Raw genomic sequence first — 21,843 nt, 5'->3', positions numbered from 1 at the left:
GAGTATTAGGAAGAAATCCTCCCTATGAGATTTATTGTTAGAGATGGTTTGATAATATCTTTGTGGACTCTTGAATACAGCTGGATAGAATGTTACACTAGTAGAATTGCAATTTGAGATGTATTCTAGTATTGCTAAAGGATAGAAACTAAAGTTATATATATAGATACTGCTAAGTCTTGTGATATGTACAATTAATACTTTAAATCAGCTCTTAAATTATTCTTCAGTCATTACCATAGACCAGTGACTGGGGAAAGTTCACAGTGTGGAACAGCAGACCAGTTCTTAAATGGTAAAACAACTAATCACCACGTGTGCAAGTACAAAACACAATCTCATTTCAAAAGTATTGTTGAAATTCATATAGAATAGTTGTACTCTGCTAGAGGTCTTTTTGTACTACTTGAAAGCTGATGATTGTTTAAAACAGGATCAGTTTTTACTGGAATCACTTCCCATGTAAGTGCTGAGATACCAGGTTCTGCAACTCTTTCAAATTGTCTTCAGAAGGGCAGATCCATCTCAATGGCAGTCTGGACCAATACTTATGTCTTGCTTAGTCTATAAATATGCTTGGAAGACAGTTTAAGAACACTTAACTTACCTGTTTTGTACCACTGTTTAGTATGTCAGCTTTCCAGGATATTATCTCTAATCATTCATTGTTCCTCCAGAATGAAAAAGCAAATCGCACTTTAAGTTTACATATTGGGTTCATTACATAATTGGTTCTCTCCTTTTGCATTATGAATCAAGCCCATTAATCTGATGGGATCATCATGAATGGCTTCTACTTTTGCCGTGTTTTCGGCAGCCAGCTGCTCGCTATTGAGGTAAATGCTAACTTTGGAAGCCACCATAGGGTTAGATGATCTTTCTTCTTCATCTTCCTCTAATGAAGGATCTTTCTGTCTCCTTGGTTTTCTGCGTTTTCTCTTGACACTGTGATCAAGTGAGGCATAACACATCTGATTGGCAGACTCCACCTAAAAGGAAATCCACTTTAATGTTCAGAATTTATCTTTGCTTTAAAATTATATCTAAAACTTTGAGTATGTCTATACCGGAATCATATTTCTGCCTGAAATTTGCCTAAACTAGCTGCAAAGCAACTCATTAAAAGTACAAATGGTTAAACTGGGAGAATGGAAAACAGATTAACCTAATGGTAAATGACTAGTAGTGGCAGTATGGAAAAATTCATCAAGGTATCATTGGAACTATTCTCTGTGGGAAGGAGGGATGCTTATGTAATCAGTCTGGGTTCTTTGGGATGCACAACATTATTTGATCCGGTTTTCTTCTCAATTTTTTTTTTTTAGTTAGAATCCAGTTATTAACATTATTAACATGTTTTGTCTGTGCAGAAAACCAGAGATGGATGATTCTTGTCTGTATATATGATCTCATTTCCAGTGCAAAATGTAGGCTTTTTTGTGTCTTTCCCTCCTTCTCCATGATTTTCAAGCCATACCATCAATGACTTGACATTGAAATGTCTAGATTAAAAAATATATTCTTTACCTGCTGGAAAAACCCTGAGGCAGAAGCTGAAAATCAATCCTTATGAAATACATGGCAATCAGCTCAAGAAATTGATGGTAGGAATGCTTCAATTACAGGCAATTTTCATTTGAAGCTTGCATGCTTTTAGGCATACAGGTATCTCAACAAAATACAAATCAATAGAAAACAGTCTTTCACTTGTTAAGGCATATAGATTTTGCACTGGGCAGGAGAGAGACTGTCAAACTCACGAGTATTATGTGAAGCAGCTTGTGTTTTCACTTGGTTGATAACCAAATAAAATTAATTCTTTACATAAGCCATGGTCATGGATGCAGATTTAATTCCATGTGATTGGCATGCCTGTGGCTGAGCTTTATCATGCCGTATGCATGGAACTTTATAATTCTGCTTCCTTATTAATGACTCATTGAATGGAGAGTCAAGTTTGTACTGAAGTACCTTGATGAACTGAGGCACTAATGCATGTTTTTGTGAGAGTGTGATATATTGTCATAGGATAAACAAAGGAACTCTGAGACAGACCACGCTACCCTAATTCAGAAATCCATAACCAAAATTAAAGATACCTGTAGCTGGTTAACTGGTCTTTGAGGCTGAGACTTCATCTGCTCATAACAACATTCATCTGTAATTAATAAAAACAGAAAATATTTTTATTAAGACATGCTATTGAGCCTTAAAAGATCAGACCAACAGATCCTGTCTGTCAATGCACTCCCCCCAGTTTTGTTTGGTAGGATGCTTGTTTTGTTTTGAAATCCCACACAGATCTCTCCCTCTAATTATAGAGAGGCAAATAACTAAGAAATTCAGACACAAGTACTGTGAAAATGAAAACCATTTTCTGTTTAAAAGGAGGGGAGGTTTTTCATTATTCCCTAAGTGGGCATCATTTTAGTATGCTGGGGGTCTTCTTGGAATGAAGAGGTAGCCACATACTGATGTATTTTTCAGCACAGGCAGCCTTTTCTTTGGCTGAGAAAGAGGCTGTGAGTTGCAGCAGCTGGTGATTAAATTCTATTCCTGAGTCTACCTCAGTTTTCTGTAAATATGGTCCTAGTTATTTTCTCTATTTAATCTCATTTTAGCCACCAGTAAAACAGATTTCTTCCCTGCAGTTTTCAGACTTTTACAATGTCAATGCATTTGAGTGTTGACTTGATTAAATTTATGCAAACTGTATGAAAAAGTTGGATTTGTTTGGTTTGGGGTTTTTTTTTTCCTGCAGTTCAAGTGCTTTAGTTTTGCTTAACCCCAATAAGGCTTGCAGAGAAAGCTGTGTTCACATTACTTAAATGCTGCATTAACACCATAAGGGCTTCAAGAGGCAAATCCTCGGCACATCTAGCTCTAGCTGCAGTTATGTGATGTTTAATGTGGTGTCTCTCTGCCAAGGATTATTAACTTGAGCATAGTAAGGCAAAGCAAAGCTGTCTGCCCACCATTCAGCTGCTGGGCCTCAGCATATTTGTCACTGCTGATGATGATCTGTGGATAGCCAAAGCAGAGAACTGGTGGTTTTTTCAGCCTGCTTCTGTGGGAGCACTGACTTTGGACCATGAGTAATAAGTGTTTTGGGTTGCCTTAATAGGCATGGATCAAGCTGTTACTTCAATTAGTGCAGCTTTACATCTAGACAAGCTCTTTGTTTTGAGATAGTTGGCTGTAAAGGACCATATGGACTGTAAAAAATCAAATTTGGTATGAGATCTGTTCTTATAAATAGTGGTGCCGTATGAAGGTTTGCATTTCAATCTCAAGTATCTTTTAATAATTTTAATTTTATCACTAGTTGAAAATATGTAGATTCTCAGTTTTGTCATTGGAGAAATGCAAAATATGTCAGTCAGTCAGGTTTCAATCATACGTTTTTATAGCCACTGAATAGACACATGTTCCTAAAACAAAGCTTACCTAAAATACCTTGATTGAGATTGCCATAAACTGGATAATCTTCTGTGGGATATTCATCATAGCTACAAGTGGGAAGGGAAAATACTTGTAATTCATAGAATGTGCTTTATTTTATGCCCCAATATTCTACTTTAGTGAATGTTTTATGCAAGTGTGGCAGCAAGCAGATTGTGTGTGTATATCTATATATATAGCAATAGCAAATTGTATGTGATCTTATAAACAAGTTCAAAAATATTGGAGGGAGCAGAAATGGCAATGTGGGGATTCTCAGGAGAGATTTGTTATCTAGCCCAGGACTGAACACTTCTTTTCTGTAAGTTACTTAATTATAAAGCTAATCTCAAGACTATTAAGCTAAAGTTTGATGTAGGTTAAGAAATATTAATGATCACTGAAAGGCACCCAATTCATGTCCTCTGAGATCACTCTGAAATACTAACTAAAGCACAATAGGTGTTTTTTGGTGTCTTCTTAAAAGGTCCCCTCTTGACTCAACTGAAATATTTATGTCAACACAGAGAAGACCAAAGCCAAGTTCAGCTTTGGATGTTTAGTGGTACGTTGTGTTTCATTTCAAGTAACCTGGTGTTTGTAAAATGGGAATTGTTAGTGGGAAGCCCTGTGTAACCTTTTATTCCATACATATACCGCCTCTCCTCAAGGTTGAAGTTGTGTTCTTACACCCCATTCAGTGGTATTTTTCAGCTGAACAGGCAGTAATAGGCAAACAGAGACTTCCTAACTTCAAGAAAATTAGTAATTTGAGAATTAGTTTTGGGGAACAGGTGAAGGCTATTGTATTTTTGTTTCAAGGGCCTTTTATGTTTGGGTTGAGATGAGACTCCATCTCTGTTTTCTAAAGTTTGGGTTTGTTTTTGCTTTTTTCTGTATGGCATAAGAGAGAGAGACTTGCAACAGATTTGTGTAACAGATCATGAGGTACCCTGCAGCTGTAAACAGACTGTTTTATTGCTTTTGGATGTCATGTGTAAAAGATGGTTATGAAATGTAAATGCACATAAATTATTGCTCCACAAGTATTAACTATCAGACTATAATTTATCACTGGTTTGTGAGAGCTGAGAGTTCTTGTAAATTATTATGTAATTATTGAGTTTAAGTGATAGTACATGGTGGTTCAGCTCAATATCTTGCACTTTCAGATAAAATTATGGTATGAGCATGCAATTATTTCATTGTTGATTAAATGACTGGAGGATGTATCTGCCACATGAATTTTTTTCCTGGGTATTTTTGAAAACTTTTTTCCAACAACCAAGTTTTCCAGGCAGATTGCATGAGATACTGAATTTTTCTCTATGCCATCCCTCCAAAGCCATCTGTCATTATTTATTGCTTATACCCGTGCCAGAAAGAAACGTTTTAATGTAACTTACCTTGGATTGTTCTCTTCGTAGTCTTTATGCATTTTAGCTGGAAAATTTGTTAAAAAAAATAAAAGAGAAAATGAAACATGCTTTTTAAAACACTTCAGATCATTGTCTCAACAGACATGGGTTTGATTTCGTTTTAGGGAACACAATTGAAAGCTCTGGCTCTCAGGACATTCAGTTATCCCTCTATTTTTCTCAAATACTTTTGTCTAATACAAGAAATGTTTGTGTTATGACCCTGTGCTGTGGCTGCAAAGTCTGTTAATTTACAGTACCCAAAAAATATATTATAACACATGCTTCATTCCTCATCTCCTCCACCTTCTGCCTCATCTTTTTCTCTCTTCAGATTTTTTCAGTCTGGGGAGGTGCTTTGTGTGTTTATATAACAAAGCAACAGGTTTATTTATTTTACTAGTTCTGCTTGTATATCTGAAAAAGAGATCCTATCATCCACACAGATGAAGAAACCAAAGCAGAGAGGCAAATGGCTACAAAGATATTTCTTGCTAGAGCTTGATTAATAATTCAGGAATGCCTGACTTTCTCAACTCTGCACCAGGACTCCAGAATTTACCACAGTAAGTTCCAATTCCACGAGTAATGCAGCATCAGACAATCTGATCCAAACCTTGGTCAGGTTTGTTTTGTAAATGACTGCAATTCTTCCTCATAGACATTTCTGCCTAGTAGCCTTAAAACACAAAATAAACAAAAAAGCTCAACCCACACTCATCCCAAAACACTCCAGCAACTCTCCTAATATCCTGTGTTGATCTGATTCTTGGTGAGTACAGTTTACAAGCACAGGCCTTCTGTTTATGTAGATTATATACCACAGTGTGTTCAGCATGGTTGAAGTCACCCTTGTTGGCCTGCCCACCCCTACACGTACTGCACAGGTGCAGTTTTCCCTGGGGAAAGGGAATGGTGAGGATTGTACAACTTCCTAACCATAGAATTGCATGCGTAAGAGAGGTTGCACTGGCATAATCAGTTCTGTCCAAAAAGGAGTAGTTCATTTCAACCAAAACCAAAGTATGACTGTAACCATGTGACTGACACATTGGTTTAAGAAATACAGTACAATCCTATGATGAAAAACAACTAGAATGTTTTTCCAAAATACACTGCTTAGGCATAAAATGTACAAAATCTGAAATTCAAATGGGCATTCAGGAATTTGGAGAGGAGAAAATTTTCTCAAATGAATTTTGTATTAGGGCATCTACTTAAAATAATTTTTAAATGGAAGTATAAATAATAACTAATTATAGGAAAAGTACACTTAAAAGGAAATTGCAGGTATTAAAACTATGCTTTTAAAATAAAATTTGGTCAGAACTAAATTCTCGTTCTCTTGGTTTCCCTTCAGAGAATGGGTTTGGGTTGTTCTTTTTTGTAGTGGATTGGGAAGTTAGCAATCATTCTGTAACCATACCTGAATCTCCTAAAAATTTTTAAAAGCTAAATCCTCTCTAGTACAATCATTCTTGCCAAAAGATAATTTTAAGATTCAGAAGAATCAATCTGTCGACTTTGTATCTCTGAGCAGTGATGGCTTTAAAGATTGAAACTCCATTCCTTACGCTGAGACACTACTTACCTTGCTTCTTTTTCATACAGTGTGAAATATTCAGTGCCAATGAAACAAGCAGAGCCAAACTTAGGAATGCCAAAAATCCCCAGACAAAGAAAGGGCAGTCCATTTCTGTAACTGAAAGAAAAATATTTTATGGTCTGTGTTGTCTAACAGTTTTACTGTGTTCTTTGTGCTTGGTTGATTTTTGCTTTCTGTAATTGAAGCTGCTGTTTTGTTGTTTATTCTCTGATAGCTATTGCTATAGAAGATAAATAATTAATATCAAAACCAGATGCTAAATAATAAGAAAGCAAGTTTAATAAACTGTTAGCAGAAATACTGTTTCATAGGAATTCAGCCAAAGATTAGGCTAGTGATGTGACTGTGAGATGCAGTAACAATCAGAAATAAAAAAGAAAAAGTAATTTTACTGAATAGCTTTGAAATTATTTCTAAAATTGTCTTTAATTCAGTATTTGCAGTTAATTATTGGCTTAATTTTAGAGTTCATGAAAGTAGTTTTGCATTCAGTCAAAACTAATTCACTGGAAATGTCTCTGAATAATAGCTAAGACTGTAACATTTTAACAATTCCTGCAAAAAATGTCAAGATTTGATTACGTTTTCTTGTGTTGTTTTCCTGCTATTAAAACCACTTGCTTGTACTCATTTTCTTGCCTGAGAAACCAGAGGAAGTGATGATAAAGGATAAACATCAGCTGTGAAACAGTGAAGCCCCCAGTACTACTGCAGAGAAAAGCTCAAACAGCTCCTGGAAAATCACTTTTTAAAAGGTAGGTCCACTTGTTTGAACAAGGTCTTCTTTTGCACTAAACTTGCCTGTACTTTGAGTCCTATAAGAAAGACAAGTAAGAATGCCCCTGCACGAAATCTTTTTTTTTCATTTGATTAATTCTTTGATTAACCCAGCTCATACAAATTTTCCTCCACAAACCATTCTGAAGAGAATAGCTTATTTGTGACAGTCTAGTGGCCAAAATGATCAGTGTTGCTGCAAATGGCCTGCAAAACCCTTCTTTGACTGAGGAAACACTGAGCCAAACACGTGAGTGAAAGAAGATTGCAGCTTGATTCTTCCCTTTCCCCAGAGGCATATTTCATGTTCTCTGAGACTTGGAGTGCTTGAAATAAAGCCTGGTGCCCAAAACTAATGAGGTCCTTTAACAGTGCATAAAGTGCAGCTGGAGCAGAGCAGAGCAGTCACGAGGCTGGATAAGACGATACTGATCCATAATGCGCTTCGTTGTTTTTGACAAATCTGGAATCCTTCAGGAAGCTGACATTTTGTTTGCTTCTTAAGTAAAGCTGAGGTAAAGGAGTACAGGAATCCGTATTTCCACCTTGCTGGCTGGGGGAGGGTGGCAATGCATTTGCTTCTGCTGAGAGGACAGAGCTTTTTTCCTTGACTGACCAGCTGAAAACCTTCTTACAGGTTTTGTTCCCTTGTCCTGCTGATGTTGCTCTTTTTGTTTTGTTGTACTCCAAGCCCCAGATGTTTTTATAGTGATGAAATGAAACAAGATAAATCTTGGTAGTAAAAAATTACAAACCACCTGGGATTCTGGGGTGCAGGTTTCTTTCCTGATCAGAGCTCTCTTTTAAAAGGAACAAAGCAAAGCAAATAAGCTGTAAGGCTTTTAAATTTTTTTTGCACATGGCGCTTTCAGTGGCCATTTATCCTTCTTTTTAAATTAAATGTCCTGTTTCCATTCCTTTCTACCACTTGAGTTCTCCCAAAGGCATTTGAGGGTTCTCTATCACTGCAATGCTTCTTTTCATGTTGAGAGGCACATTTTGCCATGAGACACAGACATTTGTTAGCAGAGACAACACCCCCATGAAGCAGCTATACATCATTCCAATTTTTCACGGAAGGAATTAAAAGAATGAGAGATCCTATGCTGAGAAGATATTATAAGGCTACATGAAGAATCAGTCTTTGGAATCTGCAATTGGCTACTCTGCAATTAGTCACTCAACGTTGCATCCTATGCAACCTGCAAAACTCTACAAGGCTGTTCAGGGCAAGAAATTTCAAGTCTCGCTGTTGAGCCTAAATAATCAGAATCCTCTTTCATTTGTGTCTTGTCTTTTTATCTTTTCTGATGTGATTGTTTTCCATTCTTCTCATGTTCATCTTGTATTTCTTTTCCTAGAAACACTTTCTTCAGGGAGCAAAAGCAGCATTGTGGCCCACAAGAAGGGAAGCACTTGTAACTGTGATGGAATCACAGAATCAATAAGGTTGGAAAAGTCCTGCGAGATCATCGAGTCCAACCAGTGACTGAACGTCCCCTTGTCAACTACACCATGGTACTGAGTGTCACATCCAGTCTTAATCACATCCAGCAACAGTGACTCCACTACCTCCTGGGGCAGCTCATTCCACAAGCCACAAGTCTGTCATTCATTAGAATAAAAGGAGTGAGCAGATACTTAAAGTACAGTCACAATCTAAGGGTATTTCTTTTCCTTGATAGAAAATTTTGTAATTTAACTTTCTGATTCAGGAATCTGATTTTTTTTCCTTGGTGTTTCCAGAGCAGAAGGAAAACTCTTAGTTTCAATTTGAATATTTTCATTTACCTGACCCCCTTTTTGATAACACATATTATTTTCCTGTTTACGCTTCTGATTTTAATTGGAATTATTATCTGAAAATAGTAAAGGTTGGATAAATTTTTTTTATTTTCAGTTTTCAAGTTTAAATTCTACCATATTTGAGCAATCTCACTTCTCTAGAATTTTTTTTTAAATTCTACAATAAAGGATATGAAGCTTGGATTTCTAATAAAATATACCAATGTTTTAAATCTCACAATCTATAGTTCTTTCTTAAACACGATTTAGGAAATTTCATGGGTGTGGATAGATTAAGAAAAGAACATATAAATTTCTTCCTGGATGAGCACGACTTAGTTTATTTTTAAATTTATTTTCTGCAACTCTGACTTAAACATCTGTTTGTGTTTCAGTAGTGTATCCAAACATATGGGCGACTTCAGTATCTTTTTCTTTTTTCATACAAGATATTTGTTTGTCAGGCAACACTACTTGTACTGGAGAAACAACAGCAGTTTTCACTTAGCCCATAAAACCATAATAAGCACCTTGTTTAGAGACATAATGGTGCTGTTCTGAGAGCTCCATGCCATTCTAATGTCAGTTTCAAGTTAATCTTATTACCCAGACATAAAATATGAGAAATTTTGATTTTATATCCTAGCTTTACAGATATGCAACTCCCAGATCTTTCCCAGATCTTCTTGTTCTTACAGGCGTTTCTGATATGCTACTTACATTTATTACTGCATTATTTCAGTATTAACTACTTTGACAACAGCAGCATCAGAAGGAAAGCCTTCTAATGTGTGTGAAGAACAATTTGCCTCCACAGATAACTACAGTGCTGTCTCTAAATGCACAATAGCAGGTGCAGCCTCTCACAGTGAACGGGTTATGCTAAAAACAAAAATGTGACTGTAGATGGTGAGTGAGAAATAAACAGAAAGAGAAATCTGTTAGACTAATTTTATTCCATTTTGAAACAGTGTCTTCTATTATCTAATTTTAATTCTCATTCAAGTAATCTACTCACAAACAGAGCAAAACCAGATTGTTCTTTTTTACGTATTACATAGTTAGTCCAAAGAACCCATGACACTGTATTTAGGGGCATTCTCATTCAAGCCATCAAATTAAATATTTTTTAAAAACTTGTTATTTCTTTGGAAAAAAGTCATATGGAAAAATTAGGCCCCTTGGGAATAGTACACCATGATTCTAATAGGATAAACTCAAATTCCATCAGGGTTTTCCGTGATAGTCTATCTGTGATGGGAAAACTTAAGGGTGATAGCAATTTGTTACAACAAATAATATTGAAGTTTTCTTAAAATAATGTCCTCCTCTGTGAAAGAAAAAAGTTCATTATATACCCAGAGGTTTCATGAGAGGGACAACAATTCTTGTTTTATTGTTAGAAGAATTTGGGACGTGTGAGTGGGAAAGCAGTATGTTTAATCATTATAAAGATGACAGTATTTTGAAAAACTAATATCAGAATCTCTCTCGTATTAAAGATACATGCTTGCACTGATGTTCTTCCATTTCTATTTCAAAATCAGGTTAAACTTGGAGTAGCATCCAAGTAGAACACCTATCTTACGTAGTTTACTTCATTTGGATTATGTTTTTACTTTTCTGACTTTAGGGATGGGGTTACTCTCCACTTCTTAGTATATTTTATCCTGCTATAAACTGAAGGTACCACATTCATACCACAAAACACAGGCAAACAAAGGACTTTCCAAATATGTAGTTAATTTTGCTTTTTCTCTTTTTCAAAATCTATCGACAAATTTCTCCACCAACAGAGAGAAGACATGGGAATAAATAGAGTTTTGGTTATTTGTTCATAGGTTTTCTCTTTACAGCGTTCATTATACTGTCACTGAAGGGCTGTGAGGGAAAAGATGCAAAAAATCCCAAAAACCAAATAACACCAAAAAACAAAAGCCTCAAAAATATTCTAATCTTTCCTGGATAAATTTCTGCAATTCAATTTATTGCAACTCAAAGGAGTGGGCATAATAATGTACTCACCTAAGGGGAGAGAGGCCAGATATAACAATCCGTGTAACAATTTGTGATATTTGTCCTCTTATCAACATAAGAATAGGTAGCAGAAGTGCTGTGTTTCATTCCTCCTTGCTCTAACATATTTTGTTTAGAGAATCTATCACAAGGGATAACGGGAAGATAGTATATTTCTACCAGGTTTTTTTACTGAAAAGGAACGTGAGGTGAGAAATGCAGATACCATCTAGCTGGACATGCCATCTGTGGTATCAGCTCTCTATCCACAGAGGCAGATTAATTGCTACCAGATTTTTTTTTTTTAAGGGGATGATCTGGAGCCCAAAATGGTTCCTTCCATCTTGTTTTTGTCTACAAATTTGTCAAAGATGAGATAAAACTGTTTTTCCTCCCCCCTTCCAATTAAATGTTGATATAAATAATATTTTGGTACTAATGGCCCTTAGAAAAAGAAACCCATTAAGAGACTGATGAATGTTAAATTAGCATTAAAAATGCTTCCACCTGTGTGAGCTTTTAATACAAGATTAATTCTCTGAAAAAGATTCCTTAAACTGCAATTAATTAGTGCACAACTAATTGCTTTGTAAGATATCAACTTCATACTTCAGAAGGGAAACAGTGCGTTGTAAAATAAGAAGGCCCCTAGCACAGTATTTTCAGCATAAAACTAATGCCAATGCTTAGCCTTCATTACCAAACCTTAATTAATGAACGTTTAGCACTCTGAGCAACCTTCTTGCAAGACTGTTAATCTACCATAGTGTGATTCTACTGCTCCTGTATTTACACATTTAAAAGATAAGGCTTACCTGGTTTTGCTGTCTCTAGGAATACTCCCCTCCCCTTCATCCAACAGGAAACCAAGTTATGTTGGCAGATGTTGGAAACCCTTTTGTTTTGGACCTGGCAGCATGAACCTGTCTTTAGAGTTGCTGTCAATCTCAAATCCCTCCAGTCTTTTTTTTCACCTCCTTTCTTACAAACAGGAAATGTGGTTCAGGCTTTTACAAGCAAACTCACAGTCTCCTTTAGTGTCTGCCTCTCAGAGAGAACTACAGTATTTATGAGTGCCCTTGCATTTATTATCCACCTGCGTTGCCACAGAAGAACATATACAGCACTATTAGTTTCATTTATGTGATACAAACTTAATTTTGTAATGTTCATATGAGACCTCAAGTCTTCTGGGGTTTAAAGTTACCTTGAATTCAACAAAAGTATTTAGATACCTCTTCAACTAAATTACAGAACTACTTTACCTACGAGTGCTCCATGACTCTTCCTCTCTTTAAGTTTCTGAACCAAGTCTGAAAATCCATTGCTGAGAGCCTACAGTTTAGGAACAACAGGATTCAGAGGCATGATGAAGGAATTATAACCCTGCCAGTGCTTGAAGGTCAGGTTAGAATAACATAATGTGTTTCCTCCCTTCTTTAGAGTTTGTGACTCTGGGGCCAAAGTGCAGTACAGTTGTGGAAAGAAAAGGTAAATCAGCATGTGGCTTACTGCGTGTATTTGTCTTTAAAATTTAATGAAATATGTCTATGTTCAAGTAAAGAAGCCATTTTATTCTCAGAATTGGAGTAGCTTCTTCCAGAGGAAGCTTGCAGGCTGAGTACTGTCAAAGAAACCTTCTGTTAACTTCTGATATTTTAGATACAGTTTGGGTTTTGGGGTTTTTCTTCAGAGCAAACTATTTTACTTCCTATGATGTTTAATGTAGAAGTAGAAAGGATTTCTTAAGAAAAAAAATGAATCACATGACCATGTTTGTCTTTTTGGAATACATAAACTGAAATATCCCTCAGTGTAGTCTAAGGAGAAGCGTAAAACTCTGCTCTTCAAGAAAGACTCTAATGTGAGAAAATGTCTTCTGCAATCTGTGTTTCCTTGGGATGCTATTACTCTGGAATATTATTTTTATATTAACTGCCTTAGATCAGTGCTTAAGAAATAATTTACTGGATTAGCATCTTATTTGAACATGAACACACAGATTAGTCTTGATAAATGTAATATATCCTTCCATTCAAGTCTAAGGGTGATGTAGACTCAACTACTCAGAGCTTTATCATAATGAAGTGAACAGAGCAGGAGGATTAATATGAAAATACTCAAAATTGTGGGGATTCTTATCGAAGGATACTGAACTGAGAGAGAAACTGGAGGATGGGAGATATGCATTGTGAAAATGAAGACAGTTGCTTAGTTTCTCAGCTAAGAGCACAAGGAGTAAATCTGAGATCTGCAGAGGATTCAGAGTAAAATGCTTATCAGCCTGAAGAAGAAGCTTACAAGAAATAAACTCCTTTGGAGCTATTTAGGAGCATAATGGAAAGGTGAATACTGAGAATGAAGCAGGGGGTTTCTGGGGTTGTGGTCCTGCTGGTACATTAATAAATCTGCTCTCCAAGAAAAAAATCTTTGCTGTACTGTATCAGCTTTGAGTGGCTGCAAAAGCAAAGTCTCTTGGATTGAACATGAGCTGGGTATGCTATTTTGGGCAACCTGCAAGAGACTGAAAGCTCTGTTAGATAGCAAAAAAATATTCGCTGCAGGCAGTAAAATCCATTGTGAATATAAGGCTTCTTTTTTTCCTTTCCTTTGTATCGGTGCTATGTTAAAAAACTTAGGAGCCAGTAGTCTGCTTAAAGTGCTGTTATTCCAGATAATAGAGACAAGGACAAATCATGGCTATATTTATAATGACAGGACATAAGGTAATGCTACTTCATCCCCATCTATTGCATACTAAGGCATTTCCTCCTCTTTTGCAAGTCCCCAAGCTATAAATTCCTGGGTGCATATTCTGGGAAAGTATCTCTCCCTGCTTAACTACTTATGTGATCTTTGGTAAATATATGCTGCTGGTACCTCCAAGATAAGGGTCTGCCCCAAGTGGACATCTGACTTGGCTGGAAATAGCTTTGCTAATAATGATCTTGGAGAAGGTAAATGGAGCATTATTAAATATTGATGTGCACAGATGTATGTGAAGGAGTAAGTCTGTGCTGAAATGGAGTCAAAAAACCAGTGCATAAGTATATTTTCGTAATGTATGCATGTTGCCAGCAAGCTGTGCTTTTCTAAGACTGCAGAACACATTTTTATTCTGGCTTTCTGAAGGTGAATAAAGTTGCACAGCTGACACCACCATCAGGCCTCAAATGCCTACTTTCTCTGTTATTACTCAAATTACAACCTTTCTTTGAAGAATCCTGTCATTTTCTATGCTCAGTGTTGTAGTGGAAATCCCCTTGCAAAGAATGTAAGAGACTGTAGTAGAAGTCTTGAAAAGAATAGGTATTCCTGCAAGATGTAAATTATATTTCTGTTTGAAGTGGGAATATATTTTGAAGAATGAAGTTTCAGAATTTGCTGGGCAAAGTAACTACAGCAGAAGTGTTTTGAGTAGAGTTTATGCTGAAGTAGAGTCTGCTCTGGTTCTAGTCTTACAAACATATTACAGAAGTAGAACTGTTCTTTTAAGCTGAGCATGTGACTCTGTGCTTAGCTGGCAGGTGCAGACCTGGTGCTCCTTGTGCAGTGAACACAAATGAGCAACAATGCTGCAGGAGAGAGGTTGGTTTAAAAGAGCTGCCAGAAAGAGTGAGGCTTTTCAAGTGAGCTTCAAATGCTGCAGAGAGCTCTCCTGTCTCTTACAGTGAATTTTGTACTTAATGATGAAATTAAAAAAATTAATCAGAGTCATTTGTGCATTGTAGACAAAGTCTGTCTTTAATCACTGCTTAAAACTAGACTTAAAACTAATGTTAAGCACAATGCTATCTCATTAACTGCCCCTGAAATTGTGGCTCCTATGAAAAGCAGTATCATGGGTTTCCTGTGGGGAAACCACTGGGTAGGTTTTGTCTGAATGTTACAAAACCCTATTATCAAAGACTATAAAGAGAAAATTTCTTATCTTGGTAATTCTGCACTGAAAATTTTCCATTGAAGGCTAACACTGCATGCTTGTGCAGCTTTGGGTGGGGTTTTCTGTGTTGCATGCTGTGAGGTAGCAGAGCAGTCCCTGTGTGCTTAGCAGAGAGAAAACAGAACAGATACCACTTCATCCAAAAGCTGCAGAAATAGTGTGGCTTTTCCACTGACTTCATTAGATTTTATTTTCTGTTCAGGTAGACGCTGTATCCTGAGAGAGATGTAATCTCTAGTGATTTTTCTGTCAATAGGCACGAGAAAAACAAATTTCCTATTAAAGTGGTATAATCCATTTACCTGGTTTTAGGATCACCTGGCTCCCTCTTGTCACATTGATACAAAGAGTGTGGTCAAATACTTTCTGCTGAGCAGCCGAAGACGTGGCCCTGCAACTGTTCCTTGTGTGAGCCAGCAGGCTCCACGCCGTGCTTGGTAGCAAGCTTACAACTCTATCAACTTTTACCGAAGTACAAGAAGAGTTAGTGACCCTAAAATACTGAGCTTGTTCTTTTAAAAGTTTCCTGGGGCTACCACGAGCACATCCATGTGGCTCTGTTGGAGCTAGTGTAGAAAACCCAAACTTGTGTTTGTGGCCTGAAGCATTGTGGAGAATGGAGAATCACCCTGAACAGTCTAAGTCCCTTGCTCTGGCCCTAAGGCTGAGCTAATAAACTGACTCCCCACCTGTCCTCATTGCTGAAGTGATTAAGTTGTTCTGCAGTGTGTCCTTAACCAGCTTAGCCTTCACAGAGGACTTTCTCATCATGGCTAAGGGAATGTCAGAAGTTTGTCCTCTGTGTTGCAATGAGTTAAACTTGTTCTACCTTGACTGATGTGTTCCCAGCTAAAATTCTGAATGAAACCAGCCCTTGCTTGGACAAAGCAACTCCCTGCACTCTACTGAGTGACTGGTATTGCAGCTAATGAATTGTTGTAACTCAGGATGCTGTCTGTGCATTTGAACTCTGTCTCGTCTACCACTTTTTGAAGCCTGTATTATCACAGCATGGTTCATTCCGGCCTGTCCTCCTGGGCACAAGAAAAGTTCTGAGCTCTTTAAAATCTGATGGAGACCTAGTCTAGGCTGTCTTGTTGAGAGTTCTTGTTAGAAGACAAACTCTGGTGTATATGTGAATGCTCCCACCTCTCTTTGACATGACATTGCAGGAAAAAGCATTTGAGCTACATGGTTTTCTCTTCTAAAATCCTTCGTGCATTTTATCCAGAGGGACACAGTTTCCCTCACATGGCACAGTTGCCCAAGGGCAGTAGGGCAACCACTGAACTGGGAGTCAAGTGCAGGTCATGCACATGTCTGCCAAGTCAGAAACAGTGACAAGGAAATGAAAACAATGCATGAGCCTGCCTCAACTTAAGCTGTGATTGCAAATATTTACCAGTAAGCCAAGGTATCTCTGCAGTGCAGCTTAATGACCCCTTAGGTCTAATTAGGGTGCATGTAGATTAAGAGGAAGATTTGAAATAATGACTGTGAAGCTAAGCCTTGAAAAGTGGTCAGTGATACATTGGAGCAGTGAATTTGAACTGAATCACTCAGCTACTGAACCTTACAGCTTAACAGTGTTGTGGTTGCATCTCTATTTAAAGCAGTTTCTGGTAAGCAGATAAAAGTGCTCATCTTGCCACATTCACGGCTGTTAAAACACTGTTTTCTTACTACTTCCTGTTGAGCAGCACATTTGGGCACAGCAAAGTGTGTGCTGCTTCTCTTGTAGTTTAAACTGTCAGAGACTTGCTAGCATTTGTGGAAAGTAAGAGCCCAGGTGCATGGAAAATGGCTGTCTTGTCCCACAAAATGTTGAAAGCCTAAGAAGTGACTGTCCTACATTGGCATGTATATTTTGGCATTTCTCAGAGGCCAAACTCGGTACTGTACATGGTTAAGGTGTTTTCTTTGGGCATGAGAGTCTTGGATTAAAGTGTCTGTGAGAAGGAGGCAGGGCATGGACAGAAGTTCTGTCTCTGTGTGAGAGCTGAAAAATGCAGTCAGGGACTTCCTTAGGTGTTGTGGGTGGCCTTACTTTCTCTCATGTGCAAATGCAGCAGCTGCAAAGGGAGAAAATTGGTTTGGAAATAGATGATCTTTAATGCTCCTTCCAAACCATTCCATGATTCTATGATAAATTTTTCCAAGAGAATTTCCCCAAGAGAAATGTCATGACACATTTCACTAAGCTTCCTGGTTAACAAGACCATATTCTTTCAGGAGTTTGGCATTGCTGAAACACTGATAGGCTCTTAGCAAGCTCTGCTATGGCTACCTTGAACTGGCAGAATATCTCATGACTTCAGCTTTTGCTTTGGTTCTAATCTTGGGTACTGAAGTTCTTTCTATTCCTGTTCTGCCCTTAATAACTCTTATTTTGAGTCTGACTGGTTAAGAAAGGTGTTTTTCTCTTTTAAGAAATATGCTCCTTAAGAGTATTTTCTGTCTTGTCTATTGTGTGTGTGCAGCTCCCACTACCATAGTTGATTATTAGGAAAGAGTTACTCTGTGTGCTATTACTGGTGCCAATAAATTTTTGCTGGGTTGCTTAGTCATTGCTTTATTTGCCACACTGTCCAGGGATGAAGAAATATTTGCATGAGTGGTTTTTCTCTTTTTATAAACTAAAGAACAAAATTACTTAATATTTAAAGGTAATAGGCAATTGTGTGATTTGGTTGCTATTTAGAGATTTCTGTTCAGACACTGATGTAACTGATGCATTAAAAAAAAACAACACATCATTCTCCATCACCACTGATGTACATGTGTGTGTCAGTTCAGTTCTCTATGTCAGATATGGCCAGTGGGAGCAAAGACATTGTGACTAAGATGGGAGTTGAATGACTCCAAAATAGCCAGCAAAGCTATCCCTCTGTGTGAGCACTGCAGAAATAGATGTCATTTCCATCTTTAAAACTGGCTGTCATTTTGGCAGAAAGTGTGCCACAGCTACATAGTTCATAGAACACTCCTTCGGTCACAGTCTCCAGCTGCTGAAAATAAAGATCCTTCTCAATGGAGCTCAGGAACTAGATGGCATTCCTTTCAGCAGAGGAGACAGGTAGATCAAGCCGTTTTCCAACCTTACCTACACCTCCCTAACAAAGTAGCATGTTATTAAGTAGTACGCGGGGGTGGAGAGGAAAAAGGAGGTGGATTAAATGCTGTACCCACGCTCAGTGAGGGAACAAAAACAGTGCTAGCATGTGTCGAGCTTGAAAGTGAAGTGAAACAAGTAAGAGAATAGTGTTAGTGTCAGTATTTGGTCTTTGTGCACAGAGCTTTATTTTCTTCTCAGTACATAACTAAATACATGCTTGAAACTGTTCATCTTTGCTGTGACTCAAGCATCCTGGATAAAGCACCAGTTTCACATTTTGCTCTACCCTTTACTTGAAATGAAACATTTTTTTAGGAGTTAGAGCACCATGATAAAATTGAGAGAAAAGGGTAAATTATTTTCCGTCAGTTTTGAAAACAATTATCCATTTCACCTGAACAGTCACAGCCTGGGTATTGCAGCTACTTGGGGAGAAAAAAAATGTGGTGAAGGCTGACCATTCTGGTTTGTGGCTTTCTACTACTGAATGCTTTTATTCCGTGTTTGAAACCGTGCACATCATGACTTAACCTCATGGGACAGTTCACAGAGGGTCACTGCATCACACAGGGATGACAGGTTCTGATAATGCTTTGCACCAGTTTTCCTGGAGCTGTGCTCACTCAGTAGCAATAGCAAAACTGTGGCATGCAAAGAAAAGCTGGAATTTTCTCCTTATGTACATGACTGGTTTTCTTTTAACCATTATTAACTTCCAGTATACATCAAAAGTTAGCACTGAAAACACTGTTGAACAAACATGCAATATTGACATCAAAACCCAGAGCTGCTTTCTGCATAATTGGAGGCTAAGGAGGTTCTTTTAAAACAAAAGTTGATAGCTTTTTCTCCTTTCAGTTTGGAGGAGAAAAGCTCCAAGGCCTCACTACGTTTTCTATGTCACTGGTTCAATGCATGATTGGATGCATGATTCATACACTAATGCTGTGACTTGAAGCTAATTTTTTTCCCTGCCATCATATAATGGAGCTCTGTATTTTAATGTGCCTGCTTATCTTGGGCAATGAAATCCAGAGACAAGCTACACAAAAAAGAATCTGTACTGAAATGCTTTTTAAAGCCTGGTATTATTACAGGACCCTCTGTCTTTGAAATGTATCTTCATAAAGTGAAATCAATAAATACCTTGCACGATACAGAGCATGATCATACACCCAGCCTTGAATTAGAATACACACCTTACCCAGCAGCAGCTCTGAAAGGTTGTTTAAAGCCATTATGGAAGGGTGATATCTAATGAGGAATGCAGGTTGGCTTCTGCTGAGTGCAGGTAGTAACACACAGTTTCCTTCACACACTGGAGTAACTTTCTTCTCTTTGTGCAAACAGATCTGTGGTATAGATGCACAGTATTGGCTCTGCATTTCTCTTGAGCATTCCTGTATTTGCAAGTTCAGGTCTCCAGTGACTTGCTGAGAGCATTAATTCATGTGTAATTTAGCACTGAAGAAATCAGAAGATTTAATGCATTTAAAGATAAATGTGTTCAGGTTTTCAGGAAGAGCATTGCACTAGTACTTGTACAATTCCTGGAGTGAGGCAGTTTCTACCCTACCTAACAGGCTTGCAGTTTTTAACGTGACTTATGTATCAACTCAGTAATATTTCCCTGTGGCTGTAGAGAGCCTGACAAGGTAACTATGAAATACTACCTGTACTTCTCACTTTGATGCCAGTGTTTTTAAAAATGTCATATAGATGATTTAGATGGTTACATTTCAGGTTTGGAGAAGCAGAGGAGGGAGCAGAGCACTGTTATCAGGCACTTGGCCAATGTGCAGCTGACAGTACTGACTGTACCATCCTTTTATGTCCCTGCTATTCTGATGTGACACCTGCTGCCTTGAGCCTCCTGGTCCTGAGGTGGGTGAGGCACCCACCCTGGGCTGAATAGCTGGTAGTTTGCTATGGGCAGGCTACATTTTCAGCACTGTCTTTCCTGATCTGCTTCCTTGCTGTAGAGCAGAGCTGGAGTGTCTCTCCTGTGCTGATTCACAAAGGAAAGCACTGATGACAGTGAAGCATGTGATGAGAGACAATTGGGCAAGGTTGTCTTATCTCAGATGAGAGACCTGACAGCCCTAATAGGAGAAAGAAAAGAGCCTTGGCTGCATGCTTGAGCCTTCAGCAGCATGTCAGTGGTGTCTCCTTATAGAGGATGGAAGGGAGTGCCTGCAAATGTTTTAAACTTAGAAAATGCTGACCAGGTAGTCAGGTGTCACCTATGAAACTAGCATTTCTTAGAGCCAACTAGTTTCTTTAGTGGTCAAAAGAGATCCTATTTCACTTCAGGGTTAGTTTGTACAGATCAGCTTTATCCTTCCCTTATCAGCTCACTGAGGCTGCCAATTAATTGGCAGCTGCCTTGCTGTAGCTCAGAGATGAAGATGTTTGTTATCCTGGAGTGGAATCAATAGCTGTGTTGTTTTATATTCAATGTCTGTGACTTCTGGCAAGCATAAGGACTTTTCTGCTATCTTAACCCTAACTAAGATCTAGTTAGAGGATTTAAAAATGGTAAATACATCCATCTGTCCCATGCAAAGACTTTCTTATGATGATAAGATGAGCAGCCTGAACATCAGATCCTTCCAGCAGACACCTGTGTTAATTTGAGAGCTTTTCAAGCTCCTTTCTTTCAGGTCAGCTCTGTTCTGTACTTACCTTTATACCTTTAATAGAACCTGTCCTATGCCCTCAGCAGTAGCTAGAGTCTTCCCAGTGCCAGCAAATTTTCATATTCTTGTTACCATCACCTCTTCCCTTCACTGTTCAAAGCATGTCTTATCTTGAGAGAGCAGAGCATGGAGTGAAAACAAACCAATATACATGTTCAGTAAGCATCAGGTGAAGATACATAATGCAGTTTACCACAGCAGGGTGGCATTTCTGAGAGAGGTGTTTAAGGTACAGAAAGGGATCTTCTGGGCTATAAGATACATGGCTTCTGTCAGGAGAAAAATATGCCAAAATGAAGATAAACATATGCAAATATGAAGATAAACATATGCAAATATGAAGATAAACATGCCAAAGCTATGTTTATCTTCATGCCATATTCAGCACTTTCTCAACGCAAATGCTCTAGCTCAGAAAGAAATCATGAAAATGCAGACTTAGACAGTGAGTTCCAGAGTCTCTGTGCATGCTTTTCAGCAGCACATTTTGAAGCTGAATTCCTTTGCTCTCAGGAAATTGTTGAGAGCAAATTTCTTGGGTTATGGACACTTGGGTTTAATGATGACCCTGTTACATCAAAGGTTGAATGAGATCATGAGTCTTACTAGAAAGGACAACTGGGCAATACTGCAGGGAGAAGAGAGGCAAGATTTAAGATGAGAGAGTGGTAACAAATAAAGAAAAATATGTGGGTGAAAGACACAGAGCAGAACTCTAATTGTTTCCTTAACGGATAGATAACAAAGGCCCCATGATGTGAGCCATGGTTCATTAAAGTAGCCAGAGGCACTGAGCCTCACATAATGGTGCTAAGCTATGTAGTGGAGCACTTGGACAACATCCCTCTTGAAATCTCTTGAGAACCCTGCTGCAAGAGCAAAACTGAGCCCTTTCATAAGCGTTGTGCCAGGGCAGGGGCAGCATGTAATGGACATATAAATGGACATATAAACCTTATCCATTTATGTGAAAAAAAATCTGTGGAAGTGTATGAATCATGCTACTTTAGAAAGAGACTCATATTACAAGTACATGCTTCTAC

At 38.0% G+C, this 21,843-nt stretch overlaps 1 protein-coding gene across 2 annotated transcripts; it reads right to left on the bottom strand.

Moving 5' to 3' along the window:
* Nucleotides 1-264: 264 nt before the first annotated feature.
* On the bottom strand, nucleotides 265-12,015 carry TRAT1 (T cell receptor associated transmembrane adaptor 1). Of its 2 annotated transcripts, XM_085073013.1 has the most exons (7): nucleotides 11,859-12,002; nucleotides 11,053-11,185; nucleotides 6,451-6,561; nucleotides 4,848-4,884; nucleotides 3,448-3,509; nucleotides 2,100-2,158; nucleotides 265-989 (listed from the first exon to the last, which is right to left on the bottom strand). In XM_085073013.1, the coding sequence occupies exons 3-7, from the start codon at nucleotides 6,551-6,553 to the stop codon at nucleotides 705-707; spliced, it is 546 nt and encodes a 181-aa protein (XP_084929139.1). In that variant the 5' UTR covers nucleotides 6,554-6,561; nucleotides 11,053-11,185; nucleotides 11,859-12,002; the 3' UTR covers nucleotides 265-704. The 2 variants fall into 2 exon arrangements, with proteins under 2 accessions (XP_084929139.1, XP_084929129.1); XM_085073003.1 differs by lacking the exon at nucleotides 11,053-11,185 and having other exon boundaries at nucleotides 11,859-12,015.
* Between the last annotated feature and the right edge of the window lie 9,828 nt (nucleotides 12,016-21,843).

Source organism: Lichenostomus cassidix, chromosome 1 (assembly GCF_008360975.1).
Source record: "Lichenostomus cassidix isolate B80296 chromosome 1, HeHo_3.0, whole genome shotgun sequence".
NCBI lineage: Eukaryota > Metazoa > Chordata > Aves > Passeriformes > Meliphagidae > Lichenostomus > Lichenostomus cassidix.
This window is presented reverse-complemented; position numbering and strand designations above follow the sequence as displayed.

Excerpts from the sequence above, each read along its gene's own strand:
- TRAT1 (XM_085073003.1), bottom strand. The coding sequence starts at position 11,898 with ATGAAGGGGAGGGGAGTATTCCTAGAGACAGCAAAACCAG. Across the intron at positions 3,510-4,847 it reads TACGAAGAGAACAATCCAAG|CTATGATGAATATCCCACAG; the intron begins GTAAGTTACATT and ends TCCCACTTGTAG. Across the intron at positions 2,159-3,447 it reads TCTCAATCAAGGTATTTTAG|ATGAATGTTGTTATGAGCAG; the intron begins GTAAGCTTTGTT and ends TATTAATTACAG.